We start from the raw sequence: 15245 nt of genomic DNA on the forward strand, positions 1-15245 counted from the left end.
GCAGAATTTTGCCATTATCTTGCGGTCACCCTGGATCAGGGTGACCGTTTTAGCTGATTTTCGGCTAACTTTGACAGAATTTTTGTTAAAAAACGAGTTTGACAGAAAATTTGACAGAATTGATTTTTTGGGCAGATTTCTGGCAGATTCTGCAAAAATGGTTATTTGACAGAAAAACAGCAAATTTGAACAAAAAAGTGTACATTTGTTTAAAAAAGCTTCAATCCTTTTCAAACAAACCCTTGCATAATGGGACAGGTTGGCTGGTCTAGGTGCTGAGGTTCATTGGGAAACGGACTTTTGTCACCTGATCAGCATTTTGCCCGAAATTTACCAATAACTTCACAACATCTTTATGCGACTAGATTTGCTAATTATGTAATTTGAATCTTAATTAAGGCAATACTACCAATCTGCATGTGATTTTAAGTGTTTATAGTGTATTTCGAGTAATTCTGAGGAATTCGGCAGATTTTGATAAATCTGACAGATTTTTGATGTGCATTTAGCAGAATTTGGCTCTGACCTTACGGTCACCCTGCCCTAGATGTACGTGAGATCGAGACCGCACCAGCGGAAAATGGCTGACTTCGAGTTTGACCGTTTGACCTGACGACGAGCTTAAAAAAAGTTCAATGTTTGTCTATTTCCAGTAAAGTCTAGCCAAAATGACGACCACTTGTGAGTGGTGTTTACGCCGTTACGGCAGTCAGAGTAAAAAGTATGCTGTTATTCCCCTTCCATCGGGAACTGAGGTAAAATTACAGATTAGTGAATAGTGTTATGCGAATGGAGCCAGTTTGGTATTCCAACTGCGCATGTGCACAAGATTCGACTATTTTTCTTTCACTTTTTCCAGGATAAACGCAGTAGATAAATGCATAAAAAGGCTATGGGGGATATTGTAACCGAATCTGCATTCTGTGAAATTTTTCATACAATTTGAAAGACGATGGAAACTTTCGTTTGCACAGTTTGGACACAAGACAATGCAAGACCCGTCATGCCCGTGAACGTGGCGTTGTATCGATATACAATGCCACGCTGTTGTGTATTTTCGAACCTAGCGAAATCGATCCGCCATACATAATTTCGTATGGATGTTGAGTACTCATCTAGAAATCTAAATTTGCCTGTCCGCGTGTTCAGGATGTGTCATTTCGACGAAATTTGCCATCAATGAAGATGTCACGCCCCAACTATCGCATTGGTCCCAACTGTAGTTGGGACTGTCCCAACTATAGTGCGGCAGTTGGGTCGGCCCAACTATAGTTAGGACTGGAGTTGCGCCGGATGCTTCATGCTTGATAGATCTTGTTGGATTAAATGTTCCGCGGCGCTGGCACCATGTATTCGTCGTGCATGCATGCCGCAAGGCTGGCCGGTCATGTGGTACTGCCTAGTTGGATGAGTTGTCCAGCTGCTGGGTTTTATTATCCAGCAACATTTTGCAAAATTCAAAGATTGCCATGGCCCGCCAACTATAGATGGGCCCCACCCATAGCTAATGTCAAAGGTCCCAAGTCGGACATGTAAGCAGAGCTGTAGGGAATGTTTTATAATCGTACATCAATGTAAACTATAGTTGGGACTGCCAAATAAAAATATTGCGGTGGCCCAACTACAGATGGTCCCCACCCATAGATCATTTCATTGGTCCCCAGTAAAGTCAGATGTGTATTAGAGCAGTGTAGGGAATGTTTTATAATCGTACAACAATGTACACTATAGTTGGGACCGCAAAATAAAAAGATTGGGGTGGCCCAACTATAGATTCGCCCCATCAATAGCTAATTTCAGTGGTCCCCAGTAAAGTCAGACGTGTATCAGAACTGTAGGGAACGTTTTATGGTTGTACATCAATGTAAACTATAGTTGGGACGCCGCAAACTAAAAAGATCGGAGTGGCCCAACTATAGATGGGCCAGCCCAACAATGGAACTTACAGTTGGGACCGTCCCAACTATAGTTGGGACAGGCCCAACTATAGTTGGGCCAGCCCAACTGTGGAACTACAGTTGGGACAGGCCCAACTATAGTTGGGACAGGCCCAACTATAGTTGGGACCGATGCGATAGTTGGGGCGTGACAGAGACCCATACAAACGTGTAGAAATTAGATTTTAACCTGACAAGTGACCCTGACAAATGACCCTGGACGAGTACCCAGGGTCATTTGCGTGCAAAATTATCGGAGCCCTCCGAGCTACCCGTCTGCTTCATGTGGCGCATATGGTAGGCGGCGTCTGATTGGCCAATAACAAGACCACGTGATAAACACAGCTAATAATTTGGAATCGCACTTATGATCCGGACATCAGGAGTGCCCGGAGCATCAGTGCGATACCAAATTATCTGCAGCATTTATCACATGGTAAATCACATGCATCAGGAGGAGGTTGCAGGATGTCGAGATCTTGCCAGATTTTACCTCGAATACCGTTCAAATGCCAGATTTGGTGTAAAAGCAGATTTCAACATGTTCAAGAAAGCTTGATATGTGAATACTTATCACACAGTAAGGCAATGTTCAGTCTTTGTCATGGAAGGACGATTTCGCTTGGTTCGAACATGTACAAGCATGACAAGAGCGTGGCGTAGTTTACAAGCCACGTTTTCGGTTCTAGGACACACTAAGCATGACATATTGACAAGACATGGCTTAAATTAAAGAAAACACTTCGCTGTCCAATTATTTTTTGAAAAATATTACTTCAGAACACAACGACAACAACTAGGCGTATCAACTTGTGTACAAGCTCTTTAATTTGTGCTGCTGGTACGCTTTTGCACGTATAGGCCTACGATGAAATGTTATCCCGAAAGAAAAATCGTCGAATGTTGATCATGTGCACAATTAAATCAAATCCTACATTTAATTGCAGAGTATTTCTTCTTCTTTTTCTGATATGTGGCTCTGGAGGATTTTTTTTCAATGGGAAATAAAGGCCAAAATTGGTCTGATTCCCATCTCTTTAAACACAAAATCACAATGACAATGTAAGCGCAGAAACAGATCAAGATTCATCATGGTAAAAATTTATCACGGTTAAAAAAATTCCCAACTGTGCATACAGTCATGCTAATGCAGCTTATGGTGCTACCTGTGCAGTTCATACATTGTTTTACAAATTACTTATTGCTTCAAAATGTCAGTCTATTTTTGTGCTGCTTTTGAAAAAAAAACTGTTTTGGATACATAACATTCAAAATCATTTCAAGAAAACAATTTTCTGAAATCTCTATACAGGTGACCTTAGGTCGAGGTCAGGATGTGACTGTCATGCTGCTACCAAAGAAGAATCCACTGATGCTGTCAAGAAAACATGCCATCTTTAAGGAGACAGCGCGGGGGCAGTGGGCGGTCATTGATAATAAGGTACGTGTGTCTTAGTCCCATTCTAGGGCCACTCACTGGACTTAACTCTAAACTTTGGCCAATCGGCCATGCTACTCAGTCTACATAGAATTCTTGAAAGGATGTCTTTTTTTTCAACAGAATCATTCGGCCTGATATTCGGCATATGTTTTCACTCGCCCAACTGTTCACTTTTTTTCGCAAAAGTTGCAGCTCCGCTATGATTCCTTCCAACCTTCTGGTGAAATTTGTCTCCTAATTTTGACCCGAAATGGGAGTTTGTTTTGTAAGTTTTGTTGTGACAAAATATCTCCTTTTTTCCCGATTTTGGGCATCTGCAGCCCTCTGAAAAAAAAGGGCTTTCATTTTGCATGCAAAGCAGCCCTGCAAGAGCCAAATTATTGTCTGGCAGCCAATAATTAGAATTTTGAAATAATTCAATAAATATCTGAAGGTGTTTTTCTTTGCTTGATGTCTCATTTAACAGTGAATAACTTTTATATTGCTAGGAAAATAGCATTTGAAAAAGCAGCACATCTGCTTTTCGAGGTGAAACCCGAAAATAGCATGGGGAACGTTTCTTGAAGGTTATCAAATTTGTGTCTGTCATTGTAAGTGCACCTTTTCTGTTAAAGGTATAGTCCATCATTTGTAATTTGTGCATTTTGTTCGTTTGAAGCAACAATAGTGCTCAAATTCTAAGGAAGGGTGCTGAACAGCTAACCTGATGAAGTTTCAGCTCAGCTTCAGCTGTATATTTCGAGAAAAACAACATTCTAGGATTTCGATTTCAAATCAAAAGTTGCTGAATCATGTTTTGAATTGGGCCTGAATTCTCACTGAGCCGATTGCAGCTATGCGATGTCGCGCACCGATCATCCGACGAATTATAGCAACCACGCGCGCGTGTGCATCGTGCCAATGCTTGCACGCACTTCGCCTATTGAAAAAAAAACCGAACTACTATAAACGGAAATTTCCAACGGTGCTTCTTAAGACGCACCGTTGGAAAGGCCCTCTTTCGTTAATTTCTTCAAAATGACAGCTTACCAGAAAGAATAATTTCACAGGGAGTTTAGTCCCCTTACTATCTTTCAACCAAGTATGTTTTTTAACAATAAATACGCCAGTTATTTTTTGGATTGCTGCAAATGATGGACTCTGGCTTTAACCAATAGCCATTGTGAAGCCCGGTTCATTTTTGGCATGAAAGCGAAAGCGAACGTGAATTTGTGGCGTCATGGCAAGGATTTGCACTGCGAATTCGTAAAACTTGAACGTATTTCAACTCGGGCGAATTTTGCAGCGAATGTTTCATGACGTCAACTTCGCTTCACATTCGCATGAAATATGAACCGAGCTTAAAGCAATGCCATGAATTGGGAAAATAAAATTATCTTTAGTTCTTAGAGTACAAAGAAATTTTGAAGTGTTACTGTCTTTATAATAGATGAGTGACGAGTCTTGTTAAGAACCCCTGTATTTCTCCATGACCCCACTACACAAACGGCTGCATCAGAATAAAGTGGCTGTGGCTTGCAATTATGCATCAATCTATGGGAATGCCGGAAGCCACTTCCCATGGACAAGTGTTACTGCTAGCCATACCCAAGCAATTTCCACACGGCATAGCATTAAAACAGGGCACTATTTGCATAGTCACAATAGCCAAGAGAGCGCACTTTAGTTTTTTGCTGAGATTTGTTGTACACATTATTCTTGACAGTTGAATTGAATAGATATCTTGACTGAAATTTTTTTTGCATTGTGAATTATAGAGTCTCAATGGTGTACATGTCAACTCGTCCAGAATAAAGTCTCTGGAGCCTCATGTTCTCAGAAACGGGGACCATGTGCAACTTGGAGTAGTTGCCGTAGGGGAGGACCAAGCAGAGTTTGTCTTCACATTGACACAGGAGAGCTTTACGCCAGAGGATGCTTCACAAATCCTTGATTCCTACAGTAGCCAAAGAAACAGGGGAGCAGGGGGAAGAACTGACAGTCGTAAGGAGAGTCAGGAATCACAGCGTATGGTTTGCAAAAGAACTAGTGAAAGTAACGACGGCGTTGCCCAGGGTAGGATAGATCAGGAAGAGAAAAAGAGGAAGATGGGCACTTATCCAGCGACAAACACGGACAGGAATGAAAATCCAGGTCCCTCCTCTGGGTCACCGTCTGCCAAGAGAACTAAACTGTCCTCTGCAACTGAGCAGGAATTGTCAGCGACGCTCCTTAAGGAGAAGAGGCTGGCAGAGAAGAAAGTGGCCGAGTCTGAAGAACAGTTTAAGGAGCTTACTAGAATGCTGGCTGTGCAGCAGTCAGCCAGGGAACTTCTGGAGAAGCAGCTCAAGCAGAAGGAGCAGGATATTAGCCGGGAACTGGAATCGGAGAAGGAAGAGCTGGAGAATAAGAAGAAGCAACTCCAGGAGGAGATGGAGAAGGCTGTCCTGCAGCAAGTCCAGCAGAAGGAGCAGAAGCTTCAGCAGCAGCTGCAACAGCAGCAGGATGCTCTTGCCGATGAGAAGCTTGCCCTGGAGAAGAAACTGAAGGATGAATGGGAGAAACGGCTGCTGGATCAGGAGAAGCAGCTCCATGCGGTCCAGGCAGAGATGAAGTCCACCCTGGAGGCACAGGTCCAGGAGAAGGAGGCCATCATGATGGAACAGCTCAAGGCTCAGCGGGAGGAGCTTCTCAAGGAGAAGATGCGGGTGGAGAACAGCCTGCAGGAGGAGTGGAGCAAAAAGTTGGAGGAGAAGGATAAGACACTTGGCAAGATGCAGGAAGACCTAAACGCAACTCTGGAGGAGGAAATTAGGAAGAAGGAAGAGATGATGCTGCAGCAACTGCAGACACAGCGTGAGGCCCTACAGGTAGGAGTCAAACATCAATGTGAATTTTAATTTTACAGTAATTGCACAAAATGGTCTTACAACATTTATAGTTACATTAGTTTACAAAACTTTCATTTGGTTAGTTTACTATAACTAAAGAAAGTGTCAGCATGAACAATAAATTTAGTTGGAAAGGTTTGGACTTCTTTAATTAATCATTCCCATATCCAGAAAATTAGAAGAGAATACTCATGTCAATGCATCAACATTGTCGCGTTCTGTAGATCATCCCGAGTACCTCTTTGAAGCTCTTCAAGTTCTTTTTTCTTCCAGAATGAGAAAGCCAAAGTGGAACTCAGCCTGCAAAAGGAACTGGAACGGAAGTTGGAGGAGAAGGATAAGGACCTTCAGGCTGGGCTTGAGAGAGAGAAGGCCAAACTTGAAGAAGTCATCGCCAACAAGGAGCGAGAATATGGAGAGCTACAGACTGAGGTGTGTTTAACCCTAACCCCCTAGGCATTTTTGCTTAGAACCATCCTTAATCCTCCAAAATCCTCCAAAAGTTTACAACAGCGCCTAAATTCTTCAAAATTTCAGACAGTCCTGCCCCAAAATGCATTCATCCTCCATCCTCCAAAATCCTCCTCATTTAAAAATGTTGCACTTATGTTCAAATGAAGGGTACCCAGCCCCTCAATCCTTCAAAATCGTCAGACAGTCCTGCCTCAAAATACCGTAGCCTCAATCCTCCGAAATCCTTTTCTGAAAAATACCATTCAGCCTCAATCCTCCAAAATCCTTATCTAAAAAAATACCATTCAGCCTCAATCCTCCAACATCCTCCAAAACCACAAGGAGGATTTTGGAGGATTGAGGAGGGTTAGGGTTAAAGGCTCTTCCGATATCTTTTGCTAAATGGTGACGGTAGGATTGGTTCTAGACAGTCAAAATCAAACAGCTCTGAAGTTGGATCAGCATGAGGACTAAAAATGGTTATGTGTGGCAATATATCTATATAATTAGTTGTGACTGGAAGTAAAATATTGCCAGTAATGTATATGAACTTTCTGGGCTGGTAGAAAAGGGAAAATTTCAGCTCCGACAGGATCATTACGTTCACTGAGTGTGTCAACCAATTCGGAAAACATAGCCAAATACTCAGGAAGACCGCTAGCCTTTGTTGCTAACGTTGGCCAACAATCGGTCGGAACAGTCGGTCCAACTTGTGCAAATGTAACCAATGTTGGCAAACGTTTGCATTGTTCGCGTAAGTGGACACACCACAGCACCGATGATGCAAACTCTCTCAGCTATAAGCATTGACCATAAAGGATTTCTGTGTTATGTATCTTAGCTGACAGCAAGTCGACTTGAAAAGGAAGCGCAGGAGATTTGCATCCAGAAGGCAAAAGAGGAGGCACTCCAGAACATCACTGACGTCATGGAGAATGAGCTGCAATGTAGCATCTGCTCGGAGCTCTTCATTAAGGTATGTTGTTTGCAGGTGCTTGTGCTTGATCACAAGTCATCCGAGGTCAATCACATGTCAATCACAAATTAGTTACATTCTATCATAAGTCAATCACATGTCAATCATAAGTCATCAAAAGTCAATCACAAGTTAATTACAAGTCAATCGCAGATCAAACATGTGTCAATCATAAGTGGTCACAAGTCAATCGCAAGTCATCAAAAGTCCATCACAAGTCAGTCACAAATCAATCACATGTCAAAAATAAGGTGTCACAAGTCAGTCACAAGTCATCAAGTCCTGGATTTTTGAATGGACTGTAACAAAGGCTTTCCTTTTGGTTTTCGTTCATCCCTTGTTACTTGAGACTGGACGCGTCAATTGACTTGTGATTTACTTGTGATCGAACTTGTGATGTACTTGTGGTCAATCAATGGTACCCCGAGCACAACCCTGTCAGTCACAGGTGGATCATTAGTCGGTTGCCTTTGTCATGGTTCCTTCAGATAGCTTGTGACTTGACCGGTGTTGTACTCAAGCCCATCACAAGACCATCACAAGTCGGTTCACAAGTAAATCACAAATTCCTCCACCAGTCCAGTCCCAGTAACAGTGGGTGAACAGTTACAAGGGAATGCCTTATTTCATAGGTCATTTGAATAGCTTGAGACTTGGGACTTTGGACTGGATGACTTTTAATGGCCTTCTAAGCTTTTGTAAGCACCTGTGATGGATACGACTTCAACATTGATTGCTCGTGCATTGAGCTTGATTATTGTGATATATTTATCACTTTTTTATCAATGTTTAGGAGATTCTTCATTTGGCTATTGTGAATAGACTTAATAGTACCCTCCACATGTTCCATACACATAGCCTTAATGCCTTTGAACTTCATACATTAAAGGGACACTGGGTCCTAGAACAGCCCAATTGGGCTACAAAACGCGCTTTGAAAGAAATTATGTTAATCTGAAAGAACATTTAAAAGTAGGATGTAAACATCGACACAACTATCCTTTCAAAACTGGGCGTTTTTGTGTTATTCCTGTATTATGCGTGCCTGAACAAATTTCGGGGTCCACTTTTGCAACCCCAAATATTCGAGCTGTTTTGATGCTAGTTGTGATTTCATCCGTAAAGTGATTTGCCTTTTGTGGACGTATAAGAAACCATATTTTGTGCGTTGGTAAATGGTCACCGCGTGCTGTTCGCGAGTACGGTGCTGTATGTGTATACATAATATTGTACGTACATTGACTGAAAGTGAAAACGACAGGAAAAGCGTATTCGTACTCCGTCGTGTCCGATGTAAACAACCAAGGTTTTTTTGTCTTTTCTCGGGAAGGGTAAGACAGGTTAGGTTGGTTTCCTTTGAACCAGATGTTTGAAATAGGACTAAGTAAATGATCCAAAACATGCAATTTTCGGGGATTTCAGGACCTAGTGCCCCTTTAAACAACAGGTGATACATTATGACCACTTTGGGGCCCCTGTGGGAGGAACACAGCATGTTTGTGTACTGGTTTGCATGTGTCTAGTGCAAATATGAACAACTCATTTGATTGTGCACAAACCCATATTGTGTTCGCGAAAGCACCAGGTGTACAGCGGCAATGCATTCAAGAGTTTCTCCTTGCCGTCTCGCCCAAGTCTCTCTTAGTCAATACCCAGGCATCTTGGTATCTTTCAAACATCATGTTTTCTATTTTTGTCCAGGCCACCACGCTGAACTGTTCCCACTCCTTCTGTAACTTCTGCATCGAGAGCTGGATGAAGCGTAAGCGGGAGTGCCCGGTCTGCCGTGCCGCGATCACCTCCCACAACCACTCCATCGTGTTGGACAACTACATCGACAAGATGGTGGAGCGGCTGAGCGAAGAGATGAAGCAACGACGCAAAGAGATCGTCCAGGAGAGAAAAAGTGAGCGCCGATCTTGAGGCCGGCAATAAATTGCAATCAATGAAACCCCGGGGGCTACAGTGAAATCTTGATAAGTCAAACCTCAAGGGAATGGGTTCAAAATTTGACTTCAGAAGAGTTTTGAGTTAAGCAGGGTTGTATAGCATTGTTATACTACTGAAGGCAATGGATTCTTTGTTTGACTAAACAGTAGTTTTGAGTTGTTCAGAGTTTGACTTATCGAGATTTCACTGTAATTTATGCTTAATTAAAATATTGAACAGACCTGGAGGTGGCCTGGGCTGAATTTCATGAGCCTCTGTCTATGTCATGGAGACCGTAGGTAGTAAGCATAGCGAAAGCATGCTTAAACCACACAGGACAAATTTGCTTAAATCAATGGCGTAACATCTCCATGTGGGTGCAACCGTTAGCACATCCGCACTGTGAAATAGTGCTTAAGGTTAGCACAATTTTCTGCTATGGTAAGCACAACTTTTCTGCTAACTGTTAAGCATGAAATTGGGCCCTGTTCTGTTACGTATTGGGGGTTTTCAGACATATTTCTGTACTGAAAAAAAAAGGAAGCCGATTCAAAATTAATTGGATTGTAACCACATTTTAAGGATGTGATTTTCAGAGGTTAGTGCTATAGTGTAGCGAGTCCTCAGAAAAGTCATGATTACTTATGGTGGATACGTGAGTCTCAAAGTGGCCCTAAACATTCTTGAACAGCATTTGCCTGTGAGCACTTAAGCTGTTGTTTTGACATTACCATTCAGCAAATGTGGTCTGCTCCCACAATTCGATAAATGTAGAAGGCCTAATAAACTTAATCAAGTAATTTCATTATTTCATTTTTAATATGTTTCATAAGATAGAATTTGCGTCGGGGTGATGAATATCAATATTAGCTTTTTGCCCTTCACCGACGTATAAACACTGCACTAGAAAGCAGGAGGTTGTGGGTTCGAGTCCCACCCGAGTGATTTTGTTTGTCCAACTTTCACTCGGGAGGCACACTGAGCATACAGTGTTTATACATCGGTGAAGGACAAAAACCTGATGTTGATTATTAATATTGCTAATATTGCCATTAGCCGAATCAAAAATCGGACATACATGTATCCTAATTTTTTTTGTGGAGTTTAGTTTGATTCACAAGTTAAATCACAAGTTAAATCCCAAGTTAGATCTTAAGTGTAAAAGAGTACAGCAGCACGTACCTATAACGAACACAGCTATCCTGAACATTTTGGCTATACTGAACATCCATATTGGCTTCCGAATTTTGTGTTGTATTTTACTCAGCATATGGAACTGAAAATCTCAATAAAGAACTACTGATAGAGAAAACAAGTTTCCGTGAAAGTCGTTGTGTTCATTGTAGTGAAGTTCTACTGTACCACGGGATGAAAGTGACACAGGAATACATTTTGTGTCACAGCTGATTAGCTTGTTAACTGACGCGAGATTTAAAATCTCGCGTTTTCTCTGAAACAGAAGGACTTGTGATTGACTTGTTACAAAATTGTAAAGACAACAACTCAGAGGATTGATTCTCTTGTAGAAGTCCATACAATATCGTGTCGAAACACAATTCAGATATTCTAAAAAGATGAAGAAAAAAACAGAGAAGCCGAGCCGACTATAGTCCTATCTTTCTCACCAGTTGACAGCGCTAACCCGAGACCCCTCTCCCCGATTCCAATCGAGATCTCTTCGGAGATTGACAGCGAGGAGATTGACCACAGCGATATTGACCATAGCGAGGAGGTGGAGAATAGTGAGGAAGATGAAGACGAGGATGAGGATTATGGCTTCGGCTGGGGCCGCCGCAACAGGGGCGGAGCTTGCTTTAATTGTGGTAAGTCTTCTTAAGTATAATATCTACGTTTTGCATTTAAGGAGTAAGTCTTGCCTGGACGAACTGTACCTCAAAGTCTTGGTTCAGGACATTATGTGTAGAGTTTGTTTCCAAACATGATAAACGTTATTTTATTACTTTTAAGAGTCCCGCCTTCTCCTGGTTATCCAAAGTTTATTATCGACGGTTGTTATACACTTAAACACAATTTAAAAATACAGCAAATGGGAAAAAAAAAAAATTGAAAAAAAACCCGGCTATTATTACCTCCACAAAGCAGGTTATGTTTTCATCAGATTTGGTTAGTTTGTTTGTTTGTTGGTTGGTTGGTTTGTCTGTTAACAAGGTAACTCAAAAAGTTATGGACGGATTTTCATGAAAATTATTTTTGGGTTGGTCCTTGGTACAAGTACAGATCGATTCGATTTTGGAAGTGATCCGGATCTGGGTCTGGATCCAGGACTTTTTTTAAGGATTCTTCACCATTTATGCAAGTATTTCTTTTGGGTGTACCGACAGTGTGGCAGGGAATTGTTTAGCCTTGGTGGAGGTTTGCTCTCTCTGAGTGCTTTCTAGTGTTGTGCATGTCCTTAAAGTTTTCATAACCGTGCAACTTTTTCACTTTTCTTCAAATGGATATATCGCATTTTGGAAAAAAAGTCTTTATAAAAATACTCATTGAAAGTCATTCAGAGACTCGGTAGTCTAAGTCCAAGACAGGATTTGGATTTTCTTGACGTGCCGCATGAAATGCCCTCCCAATGACTGGGTATAGTTTGCAGGATTCAACGACCACTGGGCCTTCACAAAAACACTCCAGAGCTGTGATGTTGAAATCAATGGATGGGAACTCTCTGATAAGTTGAATGGGCAGGCTATTCATTAATCAAAAAGACCATTAGCAAGTGAATGCAGTTACAATCAGAGGCCATGGAGCAAATTCGGGGATGTTCCAGCTGTTTTGTTTAGCCTGTGTGACAAAAAATAGAAGGTCTTATTTTTGTAAAGGTTGGTTTTCAAATATCCGCTTTCCAAAATCGAAACGGAATGTTAAAGAATCCGGATTTAAATCCCACTAACTACAGGGTGAGTAAAAAAGCACGAAACCCAAATGTCGGGACCATTGTTTTAGTGAAGTTCTGCATGTAGCACTTTCAAAATCTAGGATATGAAAGCCCAATTCATAAGCTTTCTTTAAGTACAAGAATCATTCAAATTACTTGTGTACTTTCAAGATGCGGAGTTTTAAACACAACTGCCGTTTTAAAGTTCTGTCCACGGATCACAAAAAAGGTGCGTGTTCTTCCAGCAAAACGAAAACAATTTACACACATCCTTATGTGATTTGTTTTTGTTTTGCTGAAAGAGCACTGAATTTTTGGTGATCCGTGGACAGAACCTTAAAATGGCGGTTCTGTTTAAAATTCCGTAACTTGAAAAGTACATGAGTGATGTGAATGATTCTTGTAATAAAAAAAAGATAGCTCATGAATTTGGCTTTTGTATCCTGATTTTGAAAGTGCTACATATGCAGAACTTCACTAAAACAATGGTCCCGACATTTTTTTTTTTTTTTTTTTGACTCACCCTGTAGTTCCAATGACTAGGCAGGAATTTTTTCAATTTTTATTTATTTAGCGGTATCAATTTCTTTTTGTTTGTGTGTTCTCTTCTATAGGAGAATCAGATCATTGGGTGCGGCAGTGCCCATATAGATGAAGAATCAGAAGACACAATGGGACGTAGTAGGTAATCGCCACCCTATAATGTCCCAGATGCCACAGGGTGTGTGTGGACTGGTGCTCAAGTACGACCTCAAAAGTGACGGCGAGAGAGATATACGACAGACACACGCTGCCGCCGTGTACCCAAAGTCCACACGAAAGCACTATTTCCACAAGTAAATTAATTTCAGCTGTACATACTCTAGGGCTGTGTATTTTTCGAACAATTAAGTAGTTGATTGTTGTAATTTGGACTTGATAGAATATTGCGCTGATCAAGTTTAACAAGCTAGCCTAAACTGGCTGCCGATCGGAATTTGTGTGAGCCTGCGCTTGTTGAATCGAAAAAAAAAGGTATTCGGAAAGTTGGTTGATGCCATCATGCCATAAGCATGGAGTGAATGCACATGTACATGTATAGTGTGTACATTGAAGTGAATATCTGAGTTTGTAAAATTGTTTGCCAAACTCAATTCTGTAAAGGCTTTTGATGCATTTGGTGACAAGCTTTTGTATCACATCAATGGCACAAGTTTCATTTTCGTCAAAGTTGAGATTCGTTGTCCTACATGTTCAAAGGTCCTCTGATGAAACATCAATGTTCCTACAAAAAAAATTTGAAAGATTTTACCAGAAAGGGTTTACGTACTTAGTTTATTGTTTAAAAAAGTTAACAATTATTTCGTGTTTCCAAATGTAATTTTAGTCTAAATCAGTGTTGAAGTCGAGGTACTTGTGATGAATCACAAATCATCACAAGTCATCCCGTCATAAGTCAAGTCACAAGCTATTCACATAAGTTACTTGTGACCATACTTGTGATTTGACTGGTGACCAAACTTGAAACCAAAGTTGTGATGTCCTTAGGATCCATCACAAGTACCTGGACTACAACACTGATCTGAATTCATACTTGCACGGTAATCGATGCAGTCTTGCACAAAAGGCAAATTAACTGCACACGTTTGCATGTGTACCAGTCTACAATTAAAGGTGATATACAACATTTGCTTTTGCTGTTATTTTCAGAAATGGGCAGATCTGGGGGCAAGTACATGTATTTTGTAGCAAATACCGTTCCACTGACCTGCTTTGAAAGTTCTGTGGTCAGGAATGCCGGGGAAAAAAGTTGTTCTTGTAGTCTGGTTCCCTGTCCCTACATGTGAAATTTCATCAAGTTCTTAACACTCCTGTTCATAAATCGCGAGTTTATTTACCCGTTATAAAATTGGAAGAAAAATTTATTTTGGCGTGATTTTCCGATTTTATTTTCAAGTGCAAAGTGAACCCTTCGAAAATGCCCCGAAAAATATGAAAAAAAAAATTCTGACTAACATCTGGCTGGGTATGTAACTAGAGATAATAATTATTTATCAGAATTTATCAAGTGTACAGAAATTCTTAAATGTTAATTTGGAATTTTCCCAGATTTATTTAAGTGCGCTACGTTAGGGAACACTCCGCCAATTTGTGCCCAATTTCCGGACGCCACCGTTTTTGAATTTCGGATTAAATTTTATGAAACCGAAATTTTTCACAGAGGCTAAATAGCAAGCATTAATATGGTAAAAGTACTAGTATTTTACTGCATGAATTTGAGGTTTGTTAACAAAGAGGTTTGGCAACACTACACAAGGAAAGTTAAGTAAGCTTCGAAGTGCGCCACGTTAGGGAACACGACTATATACATGTAGATTTAACAATTGAGCAAATGCTGTATTTATGCATTCCATCCGTCCAGATGTTAACATTTTGGACTGATACATGACTTGTGTATTCATTTACTGAGCAATTTCCTTTCTTTTTCTAAATGGTGAAGTTGCAACTTCAGCCTGCATGCATTATGAAGGTGTAGACATTGTGCCTTTGTTTCAAGTTGCTCCATGCTTGTATTTTCTGAACTATAAATTGACAGCGTGACAGTTTCCAATATAATTTTGAAAAGAAATTAGAAGTAATGTATACTGGTACTTTGCAGTTTATTTTAAATGGAGATAAGATTGCTGAATGTGATATGTATTCAGTCTGTTTTGTGGTTCTGAAAATGTTGTTTTGACTAAAACAAATTTAAACAAAAAAGGGTAAAGTGGTG

At 40.7% G+C, this 15245-nt stretch overlaps 1 protein-coding gene across 2 annotated transcripts; it reads left to right on the forward strand.

Moving 5' to 3' along the window:
- Positions 1-528: 528 nt before the first annotated feature.
- Positions 529-14307, forward strand: LOC119742685 (E3 ubiquitin-protein ligase RNF8-like). 2 transcript variants are annotated; one of them, XM_038218844.1, is made up of 8 exons: positions 529-755; positions 3250-3378; positions 5136-6227; positions 6522-6680; positions 7543-7677; positions 9379-9583; positions 11217-11429; positions 13108-14307. In XM_038218844.1, exons 1-8 carry the CDS (start codon positions 669-671, stop codon positions 13146-13148), a joined length of 2061 nt encoding a protein of 686 aa, XP_038074772.1. In that variant the 5' UTR covers positions 529-668; the 3' UTR covers positions 13149-14307. The 2 variants fall into 2 exon arrangements, with proteins under 2 accessions (XP_038074772.1, XP_038074773.1); XM_038218845.1 differs by having other exon boundaries at positions 530-755; positions 11235-11429.
- Positions 14308-15245: the final 938 nt, after the last annotated feature.

This window comes from Patiria miniata, unplaced genomic scaffold (genome assembly GCF_015706575.1).
Source record: "Patiria miniata isolate m_02_andy unplaced genomic scaffold, ASM1570657v1 HiC_scaffold_6, whole genome shotgun sequence".
NCBI classification, from domain to species: domain Eukaryota; kingdom Metazoa; phylum Echinodermata; class Asteroidea; order Valvatida; family Asterinidae; genus Patiria; species Patiria miniata.

Bases quoted from the DNA above. Each gene is read 5' to 3' on its own strand.
- LOC119742685 (XM_038218844.1), top strand. From the start codon at position 669: ATGACGACCACTTGTGAGTGGTGTTTACGCCGTTACGGCAGTCAGAGT. The intron at 756-3,249 runs GTAAAATTACAG...ATCTCTATACAG, and splicing joins CCCTTCCATCGGGAACTGAG to GTGACCTTAGGTCGAGGTCA. The intron at 6,681-7,542 runs GTGTGTTTAACC...TATGTATCTTAG, and splicing joins ATGGAGAGCTACAGACTGAG to CTGACAGCAAGTCGACTTGA.